Source organism: Pochonia chlamydosporia, chromosome 7, assembly GCF_001653235.2.
Source record: "Pochonia chlamydosporia 170 chromosome 7, whole genome shotgun sequence".
NCBI classification, from domain to species: Eukaryota; Fungi; Ascomycota; class Sordariomycetes; order Hypocreales; family Clavicipitaceae; genus Pochonia; species Pochonia chlamydosporia.
In genome coordinates, this window is record NC_035796.1 from 153,776 (window position 1) to 168,194 (window position 14,419).

Genomic DNA, 14,419 nt, shown 5'->3' on the forward strand with positions numbered 1-14,419 from the left:
TCGGATAATTTTGATGGCAACAGCTTGATTTCGACTTCGGTCGCGTGCCTGGACTACTTTGCCAAAAGTTCCTTGTCCAAGAAGGCGAGTTATTTTGTCTAGGGGATGCGTTAGCTAGGTCATTCGGTAGGAATAGCAGGAGGTTTTCGGAAATTTGACGTGCATTTTTCCGTAAGCTCTGCGTCAGGAACGACTATGTAGTGGCCGTCGGCGTCGTCGACTGTGAGATTTTTGGACTTTTGCTGTTTTGGTCGCGGGTTGTTTTAGCGCCATGTTCCATGAAGACAATAATATTCCGCTACACTTGCGAGGTGTTGATACACATAACCCCAGCAGGAGGTGCAACCGGGAAGGGGTGAAGAGAATGACAAAGTATGGGGATACTCACGTCATGTACGACTCGGACGTGGACATCGGCGACCTTTTTAGGGGGTAACGGAGGTGGTTTGTATGTGAGGCATGGACCGCCGAGGCCATCAGTGACCCGACGCTTTGCCTCATTGGCGACTTGATGACGGGTAGTTCGTTTCCGCTTCAACGGAGGAGCGGGAGCGTCTTCGTTCTGGCCGTTGGACGAAACAGATGTTGGTGCCGTAGTATTGTGAACCGAGTTGGTGCGATCGCTGGACAGCGTAGACCCGTTGAGCGTTGCGTTTTGTAGTGTATTTGTCTGGGAGCCAACATATTGTATGTGATAGCCAGGAGCGGTGTCATCCAGCCGTCTTTGCTTTACAGGATGACGAGTGGTACCATTCGTCTCATATGATGCAGCACCCGCGGAAGCATGGCCATGTGTATTTGATGATGTCAATTTTCGGCTGACACGGGCCTCTGGTTCAGGGCTGTCGTCAATGACGATGATTTCCTTGGGAAGACCATTTTTATAAAAGGCATTCCAGTCCGGTTCGCGGCGACGGCGTTTTCGTGTGGAGTGATCATTGGTGCCATGTCCGGCAGCGGCCGTAGCAGTAGCCGTAGCCGTTGCACTGGCCATGGCAGATGCAGGTGAATAACTACAATCGGTATGGAATACCAATGTCGTTGGAGCGGGCGGTTCAATATGGCTGCGACCTTCGAGATATGTGGTAGCCGCCGTCGGGAGGGGGCGGCGACGGTGATTGCGGCCAAAACGGGCCGGCTGTATGACTTCCAAGCTGGCAGAAGGATAAGAAGCGTGCCGTGCTCAATGGAGACGATGTTGTCGGTACGGACGAGTTGGAATGGTGTGGTAAAGGAAGAGCAGCCGTGGACCGATAAATTGTCGTTTTAGACAACGGCTGGTGACCCTGGTGGCCGTGATGATCAACTTGCCAGTAGTGTGGTTCCACAGGTCTGGTGGCCGTGCATGGAGCCGTGGGCGTGACCTTGAGCGTGACCTCGAGGCGCAAGTGTGGTCAACTGGTGCTAGTGACGGACCTTGGCCACAAAAGTGGTGGCCGCCGACATGCCTTTCGATGTGTTCCCTGGCGGGGGAGATGCAAGGTTATTTTGGAGCAATGGAAACTGTGGCGTGGTGAGGTTGGTGGAGGAAGAAGGCGAAGCATAATGTGGTTGCTGTCCTTTTCCACTGGGACGAGAACCAAAACGAGGACCGGAAAAATGTGAGGTGACGGCAATTCAATTCCAGCCGACCAACAGCAAGGAATCCAGACGCAAGAGCCACCACAACCACGTGCGAGGATTTGACTGCAAAGCCACATTGACATGCAACCAGTGACAGGACAGGACAGGTAGTCCAACTTGACCCCTTGGGTACATTAAGCACTGGACATCAAGCATCAGGGCTGGCTCTGGCTGCACAATGGTTCACGCATCCTGCAAAATGCCAAGGTACCTCCGTGAGGCAATACGCCTACCATTTTCTCAACACCCTTCGGACGGTCACTAGCGCTCCAATATGCAATGTTCATTCAAGACTAGCAACGATGCCCCAGTGCCGGTTGAGACTTTCCTGCAACTGGTGTCTCGGCTCTGCCAGCGGAATTACATTTAATCCGGTATCATCCGTGCAGGAAGGGCCAGTCGGATGCTCCTGCCACTCTTGGCATCATCAACAGTGTGTCGTTCGATGACAGGCACCGTCTGGACCTAGATCTTGGACAGCCGCTTGCTTGCATGAAATGCCGGCGGATTTCATCAAGCACAACCAAGACCTCAGCTAACAGACAACATATTGATCCACAGCGGCCTCCCAGAATACCTGACAGATGCGCTCGATACAGATTCCAAACATTCTAGCAGCGAGTATCGATATCTTATGCGATTGAGGGAGGGCATCACATTGCACGTGCACCAGACTTCTTCAACGCAGATCCCTCGAGAATGAAGACTGCTCACTGCTCTCTGCTTCCCTGCAAATCGATTCATTCGCTGATATAGCATACAAATCCATCGCAAACTATGGGATTTCATCAATTGGAAGACAGTAAATACTTTCCTTCGTCCCGTTACCTTGCAAAATATCGGCTCGCACCCATTCCACCATCTTTTCAGCATTGTACGTGCTGTAAATCAACTTCATCGCCTCATTGACATACAACCCTTCCCCCAGTCGGTAGCACCCTGGATAGTTCCGCTTGTGATGCTCGCTAGCTGCATCGTGCAAGTCCATGTTATTTCCTCCTCCATAGGGGACTCGGACAGTCCCAAACCGAACATCCGCAAGCCTGGCGTGCTTGAGGCAAGTAAAAAATTGCTGCGCACCCTCTAATATCGGTTTGGCCATATTTAGTCGGTCTTCATGGCTGATCCTCCTGTTGAGCATTTCTTCATAATCGGCGGGCAACGGGACGTTATCCGGAACTGTCATAATATTGGTTCTGATGGCCAAGGTGCAAGCACATCTGCATCGAATGTGGCCATCCGGCTGCTCGTTGCACTCTTGGGGTGATATCATGCAAAAGGGACCTGATGCGACGAATATGGGCCGAATTGTCTGCAGAAGGCTAGCCTCTATGTTTATATCCACGATAGCCAGCATCTTGAGACGATTGTGAGTCGGCTCACAGTCAGATTTGCCAAGCTGTCGTCGAAAGGCGCCAACATTCTCCCAACATGCCAGGGTAACCAACTGCGCAATGTCGATGCGTTTTTCGGCTTCACGTACGTCGTACCAGGTGATACGGTAGTTTCTCCGTGTTGACTGCTCCATGCGCTCCAGATAGGTGACGTTTGCTCCAGTATGAATAGTAATATTCTTGAACTTCTTGACGTAACCGCGTAAGAAGGAGCAAATACCGGCAGTATTAAATGTCCGTTCGGCCGTTTCGTAACAGGCGGCGACACCTTTCAGTACTTCTGGTGTGAGAAACGACTCGTACTCACTTTCCTGAAGCTGTCGGCATATTTGATCAGGACGACCAAAGTGCTTCTCAAACTCCCTGTCATTCTGATATTTCTCAATAGCGTGCCGTTTTATTTGCTCAAATACCGGTATGATTTCATGTGGACTGAACACGGGATCAACGGATTCGCCTAAAATTTGCACAGAATCCTTCATCAGCACGTAGATCCCCTTTTGCGGCGCTCTAGCAAAGATATCCCGACATCCTATTCTCTCGAGAAATTTGGTGAAATTGACAGTATTATCTTGACAGAAAGTAGCTGTTTCCAGATGTCGATAGTGGAAGCCGAATGTTGGTCTCCCTGGATTCATGCAACTTGTCCCGCAGAGGATATCCTTATTCTTCTCAAAGATTAGAATCTTGAGCCAAGGAAATTCTTCCGCCAAGCAGATCGCCTGGACGCAACCCGCAATACCGCCACCTATAATGGCGATCACTGTCGAACCTGTCGGAAGGGAGTACTTGGGTACTGTCATGGCGATTTGACCGATAGGCAAATGCGGAGGATTCGCAGCTGAGATCTGGCAAACACCACGACATGCTCTTGCTCCTCCACAGCGATGCCGGGAAGGATGTCTATTAAATACTCAACGGGAGCTCGTTTAAGACAATGTCTCGAAACATGGCGGTAAAATCAGGTGAGCCCGGCCAACTCCTGGTCAGGATGATACACAAATTGAGAGCCTGCTTCAACTGTGGCGAGTCCCCTTCAAGGCGAGTCAGACGGACGATGGCTGCGTGTTTAATTGGGCTTGTGTTACTCCGTGCACATGAAATGAGACATTGTTGGCTTGAAAATGGAGCAGTTGTCATCTTGGTCTGGCTTGTATTAAAGTTCACATAGACTATAGCTGAATGGCAGATTCTATCCTCCCATATCAGTATTTGAACATGTGCTATGATGAGACATGGTGCAGGTTTCGAAATTAAGGCTCTTCTAACGTATAATCGACCGTGCTGCCGTAAAGAAGTGTGGCGTTCAAGCCTAACAGGGCCTGGCACAAGTTTTAGGCTTCTGTGGGCATCTTTCATCAGCAAATATCATATGTTCAATCTCTTTGATCACCCGCATAGGCCACAGCACAAGTAACACCTCAAGCCTCAAGAACCCTGCTATCCTCTGCAGGCTGCACCATGGAGTATGGTAACACTGATACCGTGATGTGAAAGGGACGAAGATGACGACCTCCATCCACTACGGTTTGAGTGCCTCCAATAACAGCCTAATTAAGGACACTGTTATCTGGGAGGGACTTTGGGCAGAAAGGAGTATTTGTTGCGATTGGGCCTATTTTGTTCAAGCCCCTATGTCACTCTCATACATCTCTACCCAGTGGCGTGGTTCGTACCACTACACACCGACTCAGCTGCCTCAAAATGTCTTAGCACGAGGACTGCACTACTTCAATTGCATATTGCGTTGCTCATGCCCCTTCTAGCTTCCCTGGAGCATGTCTGGGATCAGGCTTTCGGTCATGCGTCTTGTGTGTAAGATACATCAGCTCAAACTACGACACGATGGCTCGATAATCTCAAGCAAGCAATGACCTATCCATCCTGTTCCAAAACGCACATCGTTCTCTTTGCGCTTTGGGTACAGCCTCCATATGTAACTCATTCAGCCTGACCAATAATTTCGCTCCACTCTTCTTTTCTGCCCAACTTTGCCACTCAGGTGCGCTGGGGTGTCGGTATGTATTTGGAGAGAGAGTACGGACAAAGGAGATCCAATAGTTCATGATGACTGGCACTAGAGGCGCATTATAGGTGTAAAGACTTGCTGGAGACTGGTACCGCCCAGGATTATTCGCGCTATTTGGTCCAAAAATAATGCCCTCCTCGTAGCCGTGAGGACAGCCTAAGCCCCGTGATACGTAGTCTTCGTCATATATGTTCATATGATACGACCATAGACTAGGGCTTGGCTGCCCTTCCTGGCCATGGTTGCCTTTAAATTTCTCAGCAGCATCTAGGATATGCATAGCTGGACACGTGAGTGTTGATTCGCCGTACGCCTGTTCCGCGGATGGAAACCATGCCGCGTGCAGTGCCACTGGATTGGGTCGCGGATAGTATCGTATCATCTGTCTGAGTTCTCCCTCCGCTAACCTTGGATAATTGCTGTGCATGAATGTGGTGACCTCCTCAGCGTTGGATGCATTGGCAGCAAAGTAGGCACCCTCTGTTGTTCGTCAGTCAAATTCGATGGCCGGTCCAAGATGCCTACACGTACCATTTTCATTATTCCCGACAATCATTGGGATCTTAATGAATTGTCCTCTCTGATACATGTTCAATGGTACATCGGGTATCAGATTGCCATCGATACAGGGCGTCCAATACCAAAGTGGCGATTGCATAGAGGGCTGACCCGGGAACGGGCTTGGGCGATTACTTTGCTGCAGTTCCTCGGTAGTTTTACCACGTAGACATCTCATCTGTAGCTCTGCAGTCTGGTTGGCACATCCAACGCTTTCAACAAGACGGTTGTACTGCCACTCTAGTTCTGTTTTATGCGGCTGTGTGGGCATGAATGTAGACTCCATGATTGCCCCAGCGAAGAGTCCAGCATTTTTAGGGTTCAGCAAGTGAAGAGCCACTGACCCAGCGCCAGCAGAACTTCCATGTACAATGACGTGATTCGGGTCACCGCCAAACTGAACAACTTGGCATTAGCCACGGGTTGCGGGATAGATAGCCATACTCACCTTGGAGATGTTCTCTTGAACCCACTGCAACAACCGCAGCTGGTCAAGCAGTCCAGCATTTAGATTCCCGTGTGCTTCGACGTTTCTTCCAGCTAGAAAGCCGTACAAGCCGACTCGCCAGTTGAAATTGATATGAATAATATTGTGACCAGACCTTTCAACGACTTCAGAGCCGTTGTAGTTTGGGCTATAGTTACTGTTGAATCCTGCCCTGTTGTGTTAGAGCCCAACACTAGTTGATCCAGATATGTAAAGCTTACCGCCTCCTTGGATGAAGACCCAAACTGGTAGTTTAGACTTTTCTGAAGCGTTGGATGGTCGCCATAAATTGGCAAAGAGACAATCCTCGGAACCTCCCTGACTCATCTCTTCCCCGGTACCAAGGCAAAAGTTGCCAAACTGTAATGGTTTGAGTTGCCATCATACGGCTATCAGCCTAGAAACACTGGTTTCCTCATACCTTGTCCGCTTTTTGCACTGTGGCCTGCGGTGTTGGCGGCTCTGGAGCCTTCCACCTCAAGTCACCCAGGGGCGCTGCGGCATACCGCATCCCAATAAATTGGTCGACGCCGTTCGATAGTGTTGTACCGGTGTATGTGGTATAGTTTAGGCTGACGAGGCGATCCGGTGGATAACTCCGTGCAAGCAATGTATTACTAGGAAGAAGGCCGCCGAGGGCGGCCAACAATTTCCAAGGCATTCTCAGAATCGACGTTACACGCGTAATATGGTTACAGTATGTCAAGAATATACCTAATCATGGGGAGAGATGCCGTTGAGTATTTATATGCTGCTTGTTTTGTAATGCCGTAGCACTTGTCGGAAGCGACGCTGACATGCCGCAACAACGCATGGAAAAATGCCTTAATGCGATGCCACGCACGTATAATGCGGAAACTGGTCAATCATCGTCAACTATGAGCCAACGGCTCTATCTGCTAGCTAAAGTGTTGCATTCTAAGCCTGCTTTTGTTCAGTTTCGCCCAATAGGATACCTCACTTAAATGAGTATCCCGACCTTTTATCTGCAGGCGTGCTGACACAGCACAATTTTTTCAACCACTCTTCGTGGTTGAAGATTGCTTATGGATACATCATGCTCAGTAAGACCTTAGAAACAAGCTTAGTGAGCGGTTCATCCCTGCTCCACCATGCATTTGTCTGGTGATCGGCGATGTGAAGGATCCCATCATGCAGGTCATGCAACGACTAATAAACATTCGGTGCTTACATTCGCACATTCGCTCTAGCAAAGAGCTTCAACACCAGAAACTACTACCCTCCAGCTGGCGAAAATGCTCATCAAACTCTTTTTTAACAAAACTGTTACACAGATGTGGACGGCATGTACATTTGCAAGGAGATGCTAGACATGACTACAAAGGTCAAATCATGTTTTGTAAGTATGGTTGAGAATTGTTGCCTGCATTGCCTCCATCGTATCTAGTAGAGCGTACATGTCGCAAAACTTGCGTTGATGCGTCGTTAAAGTCACCATTGAAGGAGATGTGTATTAGAGCAGACGGTGGGTTTTACGCCAACTGTGCTTTCGAACGCTTTCGAAGGGAACGCCCTTCCTGCCTCTATATAGCTAGCAATTTTATCTTGCCTTTCCAGCACTGGCTCTCCTGTTGGGGTCTTGCGGGTTGGATATGGATCACAAGTGGTGCCGAGTAGGATCCCTGTCATGTGAATGAGCTCTTCGATGATATGGGCACTTCGAAATAAATTGCTCGTGTTCAGAGGCTTCCAGACACTTGCCGTGAAAGGTCAGGTACATTGAGAGATGTATTATTAATGCTTTCAGTTCCAGAACGAGCTGCTGCAGGATACCCCTGGCCGCCCAGGTCGCTAAATTCGCGAGGCTCGCTTAGCTCGCTAATACATCTACAATATTCCATACCCATGTTGAATGTTGGCGATTTTGGGGCTCCGGACAGCGATATCGCAATGAAAATGTGCATGCTGAATCTATTATATACTACAGAGATATAAGTCCCCGCAAGTCCAAGCATTGCTTCCACCTGGGTCAAGCTTCCACTCCTCCGAGGCTACCACCCATATCACAAACCTTTCGTTAGCAGCGTCTCCTTATGCTTAGCTCATTTTATCACGACATCAACTATGAACTCCCAGAAAGTCGCCGCGGTCTATCACTACCTGGACATTGGCCGACTCGGTCGTGGTGAAGTAGTCCAGTAAGTCTGCCGCCGGATCAAACATACCTTTCCCGTGCTCTGTTCGCTGCGTCCGCAATTGGCGAATATTTGCTTACTGAACAACTTCTAAATAAAGTTTGTTTCTCAAGGATGCCGGGATTGAGGTCAAACAGGCTCGTTACCCATCTGACTCGACTTGGCCTCAGCAGAGCGAGACTCTTAAAGAGCAAGGCATTACGCGCACAGGCAAGGTGCCTTCGTTGGAGTATAATGGCCAAATACTCACACAAGTAAGCCTGGCCGGAGAAATATACCCAGTAGAAGAGTAACTGACTCTTACAGCATATTCCTACGTTGCGGTATCTCGCTCGCGAACTTGGAGGTTATGGCGGCGAAAGCAACTGGGAGAAGTACGTCGTAGACGCTGTCTCAGACATTTACATTGATTGGAGGGTACGTCCGAGAATTTGATGAGTCGTTCCCGTTTCAAAAGCTGATTGTATTAGACACAATGGGTTGCGAACCTGAAAAATAAAAGTGCCGAGTACAAGGATAAGTTCGCGCCTTGGTATTACAATCTCCTGGCGCAATACTATACCGACTATGAGGGGCCATACCTCCTTGGTAGCAGGGTCACTTACGTTGACTTTGCTATTTATCAATCTATTGATAATGATCAGAGAACGGGAACGCTGCCTGTATGATGTCATTATATCTCTGAACCACTCCCCCTACTAACTTTGCTCTTTGTAGGCGGATTTGCCTGTTTCACTTGTCAAATTTAGGGATACATTTGAGAAAAGACCTAACATCGCAGAATATATTAAGCAGAACAAATAGTGCAGGTGATAGAGCCTCTCAGGGGATTTGATCTGGAATTTGAGTTGCGAGCATATGCACCGGGTTTGAATAGACTAGACCCTCACTTGCAAGACAATTTATACACGATCCGATGTATGCATCCACCAGGGACGATGCTACAGTATGAGTCAATTTCCTGTGTTGATCCTTGGCTTAAGATGAGAACACCTCTCTTACTGTCAAGAGTCCGTAGGATGTCCCGAAATCATGCTCTAGCCGGTCCCCTTACACTGGCCAGTTCTCTCAAGCTTCTTGCTAAGCGAAACGAAATCACTTCATTTGTTGAATCAACTGTTGTCAGTATAGCTACTTTAAGGCATGAGCTAGGAGTAGTCATGTTTTCATGCATATGAAGAAACAAGAAATTAATTCACACACTTTAAAGCGCTACTCACCTCAGAAACACAAATCAGGCTCCTAGCACCGCATAAATAAATACTGGGACACCGAGAGAATACTGCCATAGGTAATTTCACTTCACCAGCTATATACCTGTTCTAAGATGGCTTGGCAGCTAACATGTTTACAAGATGGTCTGCCAGCCTAGTTGTCATATCCAATCCAATATCATGGTCTGGGTTAACCTCCGCGACGGTCAAACCCTTAACCTTTGGACTTGCCAGAACCACCGTCAACGCCTGCATCATATCCTCAAATGCAACCCCAGTATAATTTGGAATGTTTGCCAAGGGGAACATTTTCGGGTCGATAGAATCAACATCTAGGTGTACTAGGATGACGTCCGAGTTTTGTTCAAGATAATTGAGTGCACTTTTGGCAGTCTGAACTGGATCTTTCGCTACAGAAGCCGAAATTACGACCCGGAAACCATTCTCAAGGAGGAATGCAAGTTGCTCTCGTGTATTGCCCGCATTATCAACGTTCATGCCAAAGAAAACGGTATTAGATGCATCGCAGAGAGGTCCACCAGTAGGACGAGAAAACACGTCCATACTGCGGAACGCACCAGGTGTTCGAAGGAGATGCGTCATGTTCATTCCTGCAAAAGTTCCCGCAAAAGAGCGGTCGTTTGGCGTATTCAAATCGGCGTCGGCATCAATGTAAAGAAAGCCCACTCGCAGGGCAGGCGAGTGTGAATAAGCCCAACGCCAGAAAGCTGCCAAGATTCCCGGCGACATGCCACACTCGCCGCCAATGATAAGCTGGAATGGAATATCGCTTGTCGAAGGTTCAAGTGTTTGTTGTAGGGCTTTATCGACGCTGTAACAGACAGAGATATTCAGCTCCTCATTACGGACGCTATCTCGAGCAAAGTCTGAAATGGAGTATTCGGCTGGAGACTCCAGAGCGTTGTGTTCTGACACCTTTAACACGCCGGCATCTCGTAGTTTTCTGGCGAGTCCAACATCCTGGAATGCTTTGGGGGCTTTGGATTTACCTGGAATCACAGAGCCGCAATCCGCGGGAACGTAAATAATGTCAATTTTGCTTGAAGGTGACATTCTTGTTGGTTACGAAGAAGAGAAGGAGAATCCTCTTTAAACAGGACCAAAATATAACGATACAGAGAATAATTGCTAAACAAAGGAGAGGGAACGGGTTTATTTAACGTTGAAGAAAGTAGTCTAGCGAAGAGATCGGCGTGCTGCTGGGCTGCTAACGAGTGACGTATTTCACAAAGCCCATCTTCTGCACTAAATTCAGCCGGTTGTCTGTCAACCTCTGGATGGTTGTAAACCATTCCCAGCTCACTTTAGCTTCGACGAGTTAGGCGAAGTAAGCGAGCTAAACGATTGCGGACTCACAGATCGACATGACCCACAAGCTGGGGAAAAGATGAACTAAAACAAGCTACAAACAATTCGTAGCTAGCCTGGAAGTATTCGAGTTCAACAAGAGATAATGATGGCGGAAAGGATGCGTGAAGCGAGAGAAGCGAGCGACAACAGAGCGTCTCTTTACAACGAAATTCGCCTTTAAATTATCAATACACAGGGGTTTCTCAGTGGAGACTTATCAACTAGAGGGACTGTGCCTGTCAACTTACTCATGAATCAGTTTTATTACAGTTGTCTGGGTTGTCACACTACGAAGAGAGGTTCCGTATCGTGATTATTTGCGTCTGGCGTGTGCCACCATCATGTCGGCCACGACTTCCTCCGGTCATTGGTGACACTCATCGAACACCTGCTTTCGCAAGATAAGTACGAGACGGTTAGTTACCGTCGTGGGTGCCACGGGAACACAAGGTGGCTCCACGATCAACCATCTTTTGAAGCAGTCATCCGGAAGCTATAGCATAAGGGTTATAACCCGAAATCCCGATAGCAAAGCGTTGAGAAAGCTGGCCTGTCGTGGCATTGAAGTTGTGAAAGCTAACCTCGATGACGTTTCCTCTTTGGTCGCTGCTTTCAAGGGTTCGTATGCATTTTCGCCAAAACTGACTTCTGGACCATGTTTAATGACATGGATAAGGATGAGGCAGCAGCTCGCGAGACACGACAAGGCAAGAATATGGCTGAAGCAGCTATGACTACTATGAATAGTCTCCAACACTACATCTGGCCGACGTTGGCAGATACTGAGTGCATTAGCCAGGGACACTGCAGCGTACCACACTATCAATCCAAGGTCGCAGTCAACAGATACATAGAATTCAAACCAGAGCTGCTATCCAAGGTATCGTTTCTCTGGTGCTCTTACTATGCAGCAAGCTTCACACGCGGCTGTCTGACACCAATCTTTGTTCCCGAGTCAGGAAGATACCTACAGCTGCAAAGTGTACCTGATGACACGCTGATGGCATTCGTCGGCAATGCTTGTACAAATTTGGGTGCTTTCATTATGACCATTCTTGAGCAGCCCTTGAAAGCTGGAGACGGCAAGACAGTCTTTGCATATATTGGAACGGGAACATTAGGGGACCTTCTGCAAACTTGGGCCAAGGCCTACAGCGTAGAAGCGCAGTACGTGCATATAACGACGGAACTTTATTTCCCACTGTTCCTAAAGCAAGCGGAGGAGATGCATCTAGGTATGGCGTTTTTGGATTATGCACGATCTAAGTCTTGGACTACGAAGTATGGCATCCTCACGTATCAAGACTTGGGAATGGATATTTCCAGTCTATTGAGCTTGGAGGATTTGTGGAGAGGGGTCTGACATTACACGTATGACCAACCATACTAAATATATGGCATGGCTAAAAAGGATTGCATTGTGGTGTTTGCACTGCACCTGACTTAGAAACCCGGCTATGACGTCATCTTCAATATGAGCGGGCATTGGCCCATCACCATCTCGCGCTTACTAATATTTTTGACAGTGTGGGAAAGGCTTATTGGTTCGAGACCAACGCCCTTCTTCTGCTCACACAAAACATGACTTCATCTACCCTTCATACGCTATGCAATGATCAAGAAGAAAAGAAGAAAGACGGGCTGTCTTACATGCCGCACCCGACGTGTAAAATGTGACGAAAGAAAGCCAAATTGTGAGCGTTGTGAGATTGCCAATGTGGAGTGTGCCGGATATGCAGAGAAACGGCAGTTGAAGATCCGATATCATGACCAAAGTTCGAATATAGCCGAGAGTCAGAAACCCCCAACAGCCGCATTCGATCAATGTATGCAGCCGAGCATTGGCGATGAGAATGGCTTGCCATTGGTAGCCCTACCGGTCAATCCAAATCCCTTTCAACGGCCGCATTCACGCGCACGAGACATGTTGGGCTACCACCAGTACCTGTACAGAACTTTATCAATACTCTTCCCACCAAAAAGCCTTCATTTTTGGAGGGACTACTTATGTGAAGCAGCGTGGGAGATGGAGTGGGTTTTTGACACCATTATTGCTCTTGGTTCTATGCACCGTGCCACATTACTATTGTCACAAAAAGGAGGGAACGACCGTCATCGCGGATTAGACACAAAGGTCATCGCCATCCAAACATATATTAGAGCTCTGGAGGGTTTATCGACTTGTATGGCTGATACGAAGGATCCCACTCCATTGGCGGTAGGCGTGCTAGTACTCATGGCGTACATTGAGGTATGTTGCAACCAGCTTCGCTAGTGGCAGTTCGTGATGTTTACAATAGATGAAAGTGCTTCTCGGGAAATCTTCCAGCCGCGATTCGTCATACTCAGGTCATTCAATGCTACTCACAGGCGATGCAGGTGGACGATCAACAACCTGTTGGGCGTTTCATTTCACCGATTGAGTCATCCATTCGCGATTTAGAACTCATCTGTCGCATCATGAGGCCATTCCCGAGTCCATTGGAACCGAGCTGTCGATCCAACGCCGAAAAGTTGACAGTCAATCTCCCTTCATCATTCTTTGAAGTAGCGGAAAACTCGTCCTCGATGCTTCAGCAACTCCTCGAGTTCACTTCTGCAGATCTTGATCTCAAACACCTAGTTTGGTGTGCCTATGCAGCGCATTACCATACCGCCTCCAAGGAAAAAGTCTTGGCTTTCTTGCAGGCACTCGATGATTGGAGATCAAACAACTTAGCAGCCCTGCAGACGTTGAAATTGGAGGACCCCCCGTCGGATCAAATCGACTTCTCCTACCAGGCCCTGTGTAAACGTCCATTCCCGCCACCTTGTCACGAGGATGTAAATCCGGAGGGTTGTCTTGCTCTGACGCTTTACACCTTCTACAAGGCACGTCTTCTTTGGGCATTGTGTCTTTTCGAGGACCAGAACAGCAGCATTGAGTTGGATACATACTTTCACGTGTATCAATTCTTGCGATACGCAAGGACGGCTTTAAAAATCATGCACCAGTCTGCTACATCTGAAAGCTTGCTACCTTGTGAGAACTTGAGGGTCGGCTTATCCCCGTTACTTTACCTCGCAGGACGTTGCTGTCCCACACCATCGTGGCTTCGCTGGATCATCCAGGAACTTGAACTCGTGGGCCGAGAAGGCCTCTTCCACAATCAGCCGTTTGCGAAAACTCTCGAGATTCTACTCCTACTTGAAGAACTTAAAATACAATCTTCAAATTCTTCCGAAACAGAAAGATTCGTCCCAGCCTCTTCGCGAACCATTGCTCTTCTAATCCCGGATATCGACTGCCGAAGTTTCAATGCCTACTACTCACATCCGCTGAAGTCGAGTCATGAAGATGCGAAGGAATTCAAACTCGTCAGAGTTGCTCGTTGGTCAGATGCAACTAGGCAGTCAGGCCCTGTCGTGGAGGATTACGAGATATACGAACAGCTCTTTTGTAAGGACTGGCTCTTCGAACAGCCAGTTGTACGGAAATGGTTGGACTGGAACTGCCACACAGAGTTTGACTTGAATCGTGTGATTCAGGACCACATTACTGGAAACCGTCTATTGCTGGAAGCTGGCCTCGAGCAATGAATGTTACA

General features: G+C 48.3%; 5 protein-coding genes across 5 annotated transcripts; 2 read left to right on the plus strand and 3 right to left on the minus strand.

The window, feature by feature from the left end:
- Positions 1-2,398: 2,398 nt before the first annotated feature.
- On the minus strand, positions 2,399-3,820 carry VFPPC_06926 (FAD dependent oxidoreductase domain-containing protein; the record flags this gene model as incomplete). Its single annotated transcript, XM_018285874.1, has 1 exon — positions 2,399-3,820. One exon carries the CDS (start codon positions 3,818-3,820, stop codon positions 2,399-2,401), a length of 1,422 nt encoding a protein of 473 aa, XP_018140154.1.
- A 1,056-nt stretch (positions 3,821-4,876) lies between these two features.
- On the minus strand, positions 4,877-6,752 carry VFPPC_06928 (triacylglycerol lipase; the record flags this gene model as incomplete). Its single annotated transcript, XM_018285876.1, has 5 exons — positions 4,877-5,526; positions 5,578-6,001; positions 6,053-6,258; positions 6,313-6,451; positions 6,513-6,752. 5 exons carry the CDS (start codon positions 6,750-6,752, stop codon positions 4,877-4,879), a joined length of 1,659 nt encoding a protein of 552 aa, XP_018140152.1.
- A 1,424-nt stretch (positions 6,753-8,176) lies between these two features.
- Positions 8,177-9,051, plus strand: VFPPC_14132 (glutathione S-transferase; the record flags this gene model as incomplete). Its single annotated transcript, XM_018291902.1, has 5 exons — positions 8,177-8,250; positions 8,348-8,501; positions 8,554-8,664; positions 8,718-8,909; positions 8,965-9,051. The coding sequence occupies 5 exons, from the start codon at positions 8,177-8,179 to the stop codon at positions 9,049-9,051; spliced, it is 618 nt and encodes a 205-aa protein (XP_018140151.1).
- A 518-nt stretch (positions 9,052-9,569) lies between these two features.
- Positions 9,570-10,535, minus strand: VFPPC_06929 (arginase family domain-containing protein; the record flags this gene model as incomplete). Its single annotated transcript, XM_018285877.1, has 1 exon — positions 9,570-10,535. The coding sequence occupies one exon, from the start codon at positions 10,533-10,535 to the stop codon at positions 9,570-9,572; it is 966 nt and encodes a 321-aa protein (XP_018140150.1).
- A 952-nt stretch (positions 10,536-11,487) lies between these two features.
- VFPPC_06930 (nmrA-like family domain-containing protein) lies at positions 11,488-14,411 on the plus strand (the record flags this gene model as incomplete). Its single annotated transcript, XM_018285878.1, has 4 exons — positions 11,488-11,999; positions 12,359-12,498; positions 12,851-13,083; positions 13,140-14,411. The coding sequence occupies 4 exons, from the start codon at positions 11,488-11,490 to the stop codon at positions 14,409-14,411; spliced, it is 2,157 nt and encodes a 718-aa protein (XP_018140149.1).
- Between the last annotated feature and the right edge of the window lie 8 nt (positions 14,412-14,419).